Raw genomic sequence first — 10566 nt, 5'->3', positions numbered from 1 at the left:
TATATTTAATTACACAAAGAAAATTTATTTTATATTATTATATTGTTTCTGATTTTTAAATATGAATTGTTTACAAATAAAAACATTATTTTATATACTTAATGATTGTTAATTTTTATTTAGAATTTTTTAAAATATAATTATTGAAATATACATTTAAATTTTCTATTAGAATTTATATATGTTCCATATATATATATATATATAAAATAAATATATAAATGTATAAAATTCTATATATATTTCAAAAGTTTTTCTTGTTAGAATTTTAATTCAAATTTTATAGTTATTAAATTAAAAAATTAAGAAATAAAATTATAAAATAAAAATTCAAAATATTTAAATCTTTGAATTAATTATGATAAAGAAAAAAATTTATTTTATATTTATATATATTCTTGTAGAATGTTTTCAATGTATAATGAATGAAAAATAAATAAATCTTTACAGAAATATATAATTGACTTTAATTTCTATGCATTTTACTAAAATAATATTTGCATTTTAAAAATTTTTATTTTTACATGAATATTACCATGATATCTATATGAGACTATTAAAATCATGATTAATTTGAAAAAATCCTTATGTATATACAATTTATTCAAATTTATTCAATATATTATACATAAAAATACTGAAACAATGAGAAGAATTTAAAAAATATTACAACATAATCGTAATAATGTATAAAATATTTGATTTTCTAATAATCTTATTAAAATTATAATCAAAAAAAGTATAAACAATAATTAATGATTTGTATCTGAGAATTAAGACAGAAGATAAGATAATAATTGATAAGATAATGTTTGTGATTAAGTGAATAAATTGAAATGAAAAAGATAAAAAAAAAAAACAAAAAAAAAAATCTAGATAGAAAAATGTAAATATGTTATTTATTTTGATAAATTATTATAATAAAATGAATTGTAAAATTTTATTATATAGAAAAGAATAATAATAATTATAATAATCTTCAACTAGTTTTATGATAAAAATATTACTGCTAATTAAGAAAAAAATTAAATGATTAAAAATACAACATTTTTGATATGTTTTAGTCAAACAATAAAAAAAGATATTGTATTACATCTCTTTATATTATTAAATATAAATAAATTTGATAAAATTTTTTAAATTTAAATTCCATTTAAAAAATTTTAAATCATATTAATATAAAAGTTTTAAAATTTTTTACATTAAATAAAAAAATTTGATTACTGATTTTTTTTAAATAAAAAATATTTATTTTGAATATTTATATTATTAACTATTTCATAAATTAACTATTTTGTGTAAAAAAAGTTTTGCAAATTATCAAAAATATTTATACATTTAGTTTTCTCTGTTACAGAATATCTGAACATGAACAAACAATTTTAACTTTGATGAATACGACTGTAACAGAATCACAAAGTTTAACAGAATCAAATCTTAATTCTGAGTTTTCAAAAAGCAAGAAATTAAGAAATATAGGACAAAAAATAGAAAAAGAACAAGAAGAAATTCTCTCTAGTATACAAGCACCATCTATTATTAATGAAATTACTGAAAAACCTAATGAAACAAATAGTCTCAACATAGAATCTTTATTATTGACAAATTCAGTTAGGGAAGAAGAAACACCTGAAGTAGTAATAGTAAGAGCTGAACAAACACCTATTGTTACTGATGGATCAGACTCAAAAGTTGAAGATAATATTAAAGTAGTTCCTACTAAAGATGAAATTTCTAAAATTTGCAATAAAATGACAACAACTCCAGAATTAAGTGATACTGATGCTAAAGCCCGATTAGTAGGAGATAATAGAGATGAAACTGCTGCAGTTGTTTTTGGTGAAGGAATTGCATCTATAGGATCTTCAAATCCACATGAAGATATTCCATCTTTTAGTGAATGGACACAAAAAAGATTAGAAGAAGCTGAAAGGAAAAAAAGTAAGTACTATTTATATAAATTCAATAATTATTATTGAATATTATTATTACAATATTAAAAAATATAAAATTAGTACAATCTTTATTATATAACATAACAAACTTTCTTTTATAACATTTGTATTAAAATATTTCAATAAAAATCAATAAATATATTTTTATAAAGTTCAATAAAATTTCAAATAAATATTTTTTTTTTAAAAATAATATTATTATATATATATTATTTTTAAAAATAACTTTTTCTTTGCAAAAAAAATTGCAAAATTTTTTTACTTATTTTGCATATCTAATTCACAATTCTATTTAAAATTTTTATTTCTTTTTCAAATATGTTTAAAAATATATATATATTTTAAAAATATAAAATTTGATATTTTTTAAATCATATTCTATTGTTTATAAAAAAAATTTTTTGTATTAAATTTTGCTATTTGATATAATATTAAATTTTATTTTTCATTGATTATATTATCAATATTGATTTGATTTTTAATTATATTAACTATTTCATATATATTTATTTTATTATTTTGAATATCTACAATGTTTTTGATTTAATTTTTTTTAATTATAAATTCATTTATTTATAAATATTTATATTTTTTATAGCACATCCAAATGTATCTGTTCAGAATTCTGGAGCACCAACACGAGGAATCGGTGGAATGAAAATTCGTTCTAAAAACTATGCTTCTCCAGATTGTGGTGCAAAAATTGTAGCTGCAAATCCAGAAGCGCGAAGCGTTAGAAGCGTTTTAGTTTCCACTAGAGATGAATATATGCTTAATACATGTACATCACGTATATGGTTCGTGGTAGAACTTTGTGAAGCAATTCAAGCCAAAAAAATTGAATTAGCCAATTTTGAGCTTTTCAGTTCATCACCAAAAGATTTTTCAGTTTATATAAGTGATCGTTTTCCTACTAGAGATTGGAGTCCAGTTGGTCAATTTACTGCAAAAAATGTAAAAGATATCCAAAATTTTGCTTTACAACCACATCTTTTTGGAAAATTTATAAAAGTGGAACTTCAAACTTATTATGGATCTGAACATTTTTGTCCTATTTCTTTATTTCGCGCTTATGGTACTAGTGAATTTGAAGTTCTTGAAACAGAAACAGAGAATCAAATTCCGAGAGAAACGCATGTAAATGTAGATGATGAAGAAGATAGTGATGAAGAAGAAGTTTTGGATGTTGAAAATGAAAATGGTGAACCACCAAGAAATTTGTTTGGTAGTGCTAGAGATGCTGTATTAAGCATTATGAAGAAGGCAGCTGAAGTATTAGTAAAGTCTAGTGATTTGACTTGTAATAACATTACAAAAATTCAACAAAGTATAGATAGTGGTAACATTCTTGAAAACTCTTTTGTTAGTTGTACTACACCAAGATATACTATTCTTTGTGATCATTGTTCAGATCAAAAATTTGCAAAAGTTTTTCAATTAATTAGTTGTAAGGAAAAACAGTTAAATGAATTACTTAAAATTGATCTTGTAAATAGAACTTTAAGACAAAATGGACTTTGTAAAATTCATGGTGTAGAATTTGAAACTTTTGCAAAGAAAGAAATAAAAGAAGAAAATGAAAATATAAAAAAAACAGAAAAATATGACAAATTTGATGAAGTATTTAATTCAAATTTGCATTTTCAATTAACATTTATAACGTCTATACTTAAATCTGAATATATCGCGGCACTTTGTAATATATTAGCAATAAAAGAATGTAAAATGGTAATGAATGCAAGCCATGAAATACAATTTGATAATTTTAAAGAAATTATTAAGGAAGATATATCAGATAGAGATAAAGAAGATTCTAATAGTAACACAATTAAATCATTTTATTATACAGCAACACGTACTTCGAATTCAAATATATATACATCTTCTCAGGAGCTTAAAAAAGATACTCAAGAACTATCTATAAAAACTAGCAAATTCACCAGCACACCTGTCGAAATTTCATCTAGTTTTAAAAATATAGCTTCACAAATAAAACCTACTAAAACTTTTGGAAAAGAAGAAATCAAGAATGAAACATCAATACCAATTTTAGAAATTGAGGAAACTATTCAAGCTGAAGTGTTAACAACTGTTCCTGTATCTTTAAATGTTGGTCAACATTCAATTTTGAAGGCTTCTGAAGAGCCATTTACAACTTCTAGTATTTCTATTGAAAATTCACCTCAAACAACTGTTACTGTTTCAATAACTACTACTGATAGCAATGAATTTGCAAATGATGATATGATATCAGATATAGAATCTTTGGAATTCGCTAATATACCAAATAAAGTGGAAAAAGAATATCTGGAACAAGAAGGAAAACAAGAACAAGTAGAAATTTCAGATCAAGAAATTAAGTTACCTTCTCAAGATTCTTTAATGTTTGACAATTTATTGTCTGATTTAAAAGATTTAGAAGGAGAAGCGACACATATTCAAAATGGTCCTACTGCAAGTACTTCAGTGACACAGCCACAAAAAGAATCTGTTTTTTTAAGACTATCTAATAGAATCAAGGTATATAATTATTTATCATATAAATAATATTTTTTTTATCATATAATATATAATAAATATTATATAATTTTTTAAATTTTTATATTTGTATTTTTTATGATAAAAATATAACATTTGTCTTATATATCTTATAATATATGTACATAATATATATTAAAATAATATTATATATGTAATATATAAAATAAATTTTAATAATATTATTATTTTTATTAGGCATTAGAGATTAATATGTCTTTAAGTGGACAGTACTTAGAAGAATTAAGTTGTCGATATAAGAAGCAAGTAGAAGAAATGCAAAGATCTTTTGAACGCACAATCTCAGCAATGAATGAAGAAACACGAAAAAGAGATGAACGTGAAACAAAGAGAATAGAAGAAATTGCTATTTTAAAAGAAAAAGTCGTTAATCTTTCTAATTCAATAAAAGATCTTTTATATGATCGTGAAAGTTGGCGTGGAAAAATTTCTATGATAGGTCAACATATGTTGTTAATATGCTCAGAAGTTCTTGTGATATATTTAATTTTGATTTATTGTTGGGGAAGTAGCCATAAAAGAGCTGAAATAAAAGTAAAACGACAGTCAGAAAAAGATGCGATGCGTCGTAAAAGTGCAGAGAATTTTAATTCACATATGAAAAAAACAAAAAAGCGAAGACCAAGCGAAATAGCTTCTAACATTACGGGTACATATCGTGAATTAATGATTATTGATAAATCTCATGAAATAAAAAAGGAAAAAAAAAAGAAACGTAAAAAAACAACCACATCAATTACTAATCAAACAAATGTAAATAATGATATCAACATGTATCCAATTACACAGTACAGAAATCAAATAGATGTTACACATGAAGTGGACATAACACCAGAAATTGTTTCGTCTATTGAAGTATTACATTCAAATGATTCTCAAAAACAAGTTTGTGAAAAGTTTAATTGGATCCCAGAAAATACGATTGAGTGGTTCAATGATGTTCACAAAACAGGATGTAATATGATGTTATGCACTAATAATTCCAAAATAGATTCTATTCAAAATTCTGAATTAAATAGTTCATATGTTAAAAATTCAAATGAATCAAATTTGTTGTCATCAGATGTGTTTCCAAAAAAAGTTCATCATACTGAACAAACTGCCATTGAATCTGAAGATCTTTTAAATATTAGTGGCATATTAAAGGATACAAGTTTAACATCTTCCTTTATGAAAACTGCTTTAAGTACAAGAAAGAAAAGAAAATCTTATTCAAATGATATGAATGAAGAATGGAATAAAAATTCAGGTGATTCTAATGATAATACTGTACAAGTAAGTCTTATTTCTTCAAAACCTTCTTCAGAAAATATTGATCCTGATATTGAAACAAGCAGTAATGGTCTATTAATGGATCAAAGTGATGAATCTAGAAGTAGTAGTATAACATCAATATCAAAAAAAAAGGAAAAAAAAAATACTAGTTTTAGGAAAATGGTGAGAAAATTTTTTTGATTAAAATAGGTTTGCCAACGATAGTTGGTTGAAAGAATAACTTGAAAATATTGAAATTTATGACTCTTATTAAAGCATATAATGTGCTTGGTTTGAATGCTTTGCTCATATGAAGTCATTTAAGGTGTGTATAGATTTACAGACATTGTCTGTAAACATATACCCTCATATAAGGGTTTTAGATATCTGCAGACAGATCGCGGTTAGTTAGTGAAGTTTTGTAATATGTATAATTTTAGTATCACCTAAATACAATATAATAATATACAATATCTATGAACTTTCAGACTTTCAGTATATATATATATATATATATATATATATATATTCTGTATCCATATGTTATAGAGCTTCACCAACTGATTGCGGACTATCTTCAGAAACGTTGTATATTTATCATTATATAAGTTATCTACAGAGAATGTCTATATGGTTACAATGGATATAAATTCGCACGAGTTGCTCTTCTGAAACAAGGTACTATTTTAGTAGATATGTATTTATTTTTATACGCGCGAACAATCAAACAAATAAATTCTTATGCATATAATTAAAAATTAAAAATAAAAAATAGTTATGTTTAAATAATGCATAAATTTATCATATGCTTATCAATAAAACGAGTTTGATTTTTCGCTCGTGTTCATGCTACAATCAATTGGAAAATTAACGAGTCTAATGCATGAAAATCATTGAATTTATAAATTTTAAAAGTGTGGGAATCTTGATATTTATTCGGAATTTTGAAACTTTTGAAATCTTTTCCTGAAAAAAAAAAAAAAAAAAAGAATAAAAATTCACAAGAATTTATTTTTTACATAGATTTTTTGTTATCAAAATTCTATTATATTAATATAGTTGAAAAATTTGTAAATATTTAAAATTAAAGATATATTTAAAAATTAGAGGAATTCCGAAATTATAGATTAATTTGGATGTGATCAGATGAGATTTCAAAATTTTCATATTTTTCACATCTAGAATTTTTTAGAATAATAACAATATAAAAATTTCGAAATTTTGTTTAAGCTCATCCAATTTTTCCATTCCAATCGGAATCCCATACAACTCTAATTTTAAGTACTTATAAATGCATTATGATACTTTTCTTAACTTCTCATAATAGAATGTTTGATGATTGAAAAATTCATAACAAAAATGACTTTTGTCAATTTTCATATAATAATTTTAATTTTTATTCAATAAATTTAAATATTCTTTATGAAGGTATTTATAATATATTATTATACAATTATATATGATTATACAGTTATATGTGATTATATTACAGAAACATTATATTTAATCATAAAATTGGGTGAATTAATAACTCATGATTAAAATTGGATAAATAATAAATAATAAATAAAAGTCATTTTTGCTATGTATTTCTTAATTTAAAATACTTAAAAAACTTTTTTCATTGAACTTAGTAGATCTTAATTGAATATATTTATGATATATCTCATTCTTAATAAAAATTTTAATGAGAGATTTTTTAAATGCGTATTTTTTTAAATTCGTGCATTTGACAAAAAATTCGCATATATTCGTATAATTTCCCTCATAAGAATTTATTTATTTCATTGTCTGTGTGAATATCTACATATCCATTAAAACAGTAATCTATTGTTCTAAATGATTCATACATATTCACATAAACAATTTTTCTGCAATATAATTATATGTGTCCATAAAAATTAATTTGTTTCATTGTTGTGTGCGTTCGTATACATAAATGTATTCTCGCGAATTGTAGTTCAATTCTGTACATACTATAATAAATGCAAGACATATATTGAGATCGTAAATTAGATATATTATTACGAGATAATATGAATTGATATAGTCATATCTAGGACATCTTTTAAAAACATTTGATACTTATATCAAATCTAGGTTAAAATCAGCTCTAATGACCTTTTCTAATAATCTAAACTATCTGAAAGAAATAACAATTCTGAATAATTTTCAAAAAGTTTTAACTATTGATTATTATTTATTAGAAAATTGTTAACAAAAAATTTTGATAATTTAAAACAAAAATCATTTTTTTTTATTTATTCTTTATGAATTCCTTTGTAAATTTGTGTTTATTTTTTATTTCTTTCTTCTTTCTCTTATTTATACATATATTTTTTTATTTTATTATTTTAATCTTAATTTCTTTATCTATATGCTTTTCTTGATGCTATTATTATATATTAAATTAGATCTAATGTATCATATATTTTATTCATTATATTTCTATTTTTTCCTTTCATTTTTTAATTTATCTTTATCTTTTTCCTCTTATTTTCGTTTCTCTTTCTTTATTCATTTTTCCATTTTTATTTATTTTCTTCTATCTTTGTTATTTTTTTCAAACTTCTTCTTATGTTGCTAAAAATTCTTTCTAAATAATAAAAAATTAATTATCAATTTATTAAAAGATTGTTCTTTATAGATTGTGAAAAAATTTAATTAATTAATTTAAAAAATTTTAAAAATATAAAGTTCAATATATGTTTATATTTATTGAAATAAAATAAAAATGAATAAAATTGACTATGACATTTTTTAGATATTGTAAATTGAAATGTAACTTCAATTTAATGTGAAATCGGTTAAATTGTTAAAAAAAAAAAAATAATACTATGTAAACATAAATAGTATTAAAAATCTTTTTATTTATCTTATCTTAAAACAAGACAATTTTATAAATGTATGTGATGAAAAATTATTTAGAATGTTATTTTCAAAAAATATATCTCATTGAAATCAGGAAATTGATTATTTTGTAAATATTTATCAAAATTTGTATTATCAATTAATTAATATTATTAATAATATTATTAAAATTTTAATAAATATTAAATATTTAAAGTCTTAAATTAATTAGATTGTTTTCACAATATTGAAAATCAATTATTATCCTTACACATGTTATATGCAAATCAAGATCGTTGGAGCTGATTTTTTTTATATTGTATAATTATCAAATATTTTAAATCTCACAATCGAAAATCGTGAATTGATATATAAAATTTCTTCATAATATATATGTGTATATATATTGTTTGGAATATACTAAATTTTATATTTCTAAACTTGCTTTAAATGTCATATACTAAAAGAGAAGAGTTATTCCTAATATTTCTATTTATAGTTAATAATGAATATGTGATTGCTCCAATGCTATAAAATCGGTCACATCATTTATTATAGCTCTATTTCATTTGCTTTTGGCGTACAGATAGCCCTCAAACAACATGGAGGTTAGGAATGTTAATTTTTGCATAACTGATATTTTGTATAAAATTTCTCATCTTCAAGATCTTAACTGTACAATAATTTATTATTGAACATAAGCTTTATTTTGTATACATACTATGTATGTATATATGTCATTATATATTTGTGTCAATATATATTTTTACAATAAAATAAGTTAAAATTAATTAGAAAATTAATTAGAAAAATAATTAGATATAAAATATATATATAGGTAATATATTTATTTATATGTATGTATGTATGTATAAATGGATTCAATTGGAAAATATTATATGTGTGTGTGAAATGTAACTTATAATTTATAGATGTATGATGATTCTAAAATTTGTCAAAAAATATCTGCATGTAACAGAATCTGTGTTGTTTGAGGGTAAACTGTTCTTTATTATTATTGTTACGCATATGATTCGTTTTCTAATCTTTTATTTTTTTTTTTTCTTTTTTTTTGAAACTTTCAATAATGAAATATGTGAATTTTATTGATTGTATTTTAAAAAGTAGATATATCGAAATAGAATCTAATAATTAGAGCTGCATATTTTCTATCGCATTGCTTTTTATATTTATTATATTATTATTATATTATATTATATTTCTGAATTGACATACTTAAAAGTTTCTTTACATGAATATATAGATTCATATAATATAAAAATATTATATGATATAAAAATGAAGAATCCAAGTGGAATAAGAATCAGAAAAATGAAAATAAATTTGTACGATATTTTTAATCAATTGATTAGTTATAATGATTCTATAATTCATTCGATGATCTCTTTAATTGAAAATATGTGTTTCATCTAATTCATTCATTGTTATTCGTATTATACGAATTTATTTGTAGATATAAGATTGATCAATATTATTTCTTGATTATATTAGATCTATCAGAAATAAGAGTCCTTCTAATCGACAAATAATCTACAAATTTTGTCATTTATATGCTTGGTTTGAGTTAAAATTTTTATTTGATTAAATAATACATATAATTAAGAGAAAAAATCATAATAGAATTTCATATAATCCATACATCCATATTAATAAAAAGATAAAAATGGCTAGATAAAGAAATTTTTGAATATCAGAATAATTTTTTTTATATTAAATTCCATTTATTTAAATTCAACAATTTAAATGGTTTATTATTAATTTTTTCAATAAATTTTAAGGATTTGATTTTTAAATCACAAGTTTTTCATCATATGTAAGTAATGTAAATAATTATAAATAAAAATTAAAAAATAATTAAATAAAATTAAATTTCTCTACAATATCTAGATGTACATTATGATATATTTCGAATTTCTTTAAAATTTAA

The 10566-nt window shown here is 21.3% G+C and overlaps 1 protein-coding gene across 5 annotated transcripts in view; it reads left to right on the top strand.

Moving 5' to 3' along the window:
• The window catches only part of LOC102680736 (SUN domain-containing ossification factor), an 11451-nt gene extending 4790 nt beyond the window's left edge, over positions 1 to 6661 (top strand). For 4 of the 5 annotated variants that reach the window (XM_006610199.2, XM_031515466.1, XM_006610200.2 and 1 more), the window contains 3 exons: positions 1358 to 1941; positions 2554 to 4475; positions 4692 to 6018. In XM_006610199.2, coding sequence (XP_006610262.1) covers positions 1358 to 1941; positions 2554 to 4475; positions 4692 to 5969 — 3784 coding nt within the window. In that variant the 3' untranslated portion in view covers positions 5970 to 6018. Of the gene's footprint in view, positions 1 to 1357; positions 1942 to 2553; positions 4476 to 4691 lie in introns of all 5 variants that reach the window. The other variant, XM_006610198.2, reaches the window with a different exon arrangement.
• Positions 6662 to 10566: the final 3905 nt, after the last annotated feature.

This window comes from Apis dorsata, unplaced genomic scaffold (assembly GCF_000469605.1).
Source record: "Apis dorsata unplaced genomic scaffold, Apis dorsata 1.3 scaffold_70, whole genome shotgun sequence".
NCBI classification, from domain to species: domain Eukaryota; kingdom Metazoa; phylum Arthropoda; class Insecta; order Hymenoptera; family Apidae; genus Apis; species Apis dorsata.
This window is presented reverse-complemented; position numbering and strand designations above follow the sequence as displayed.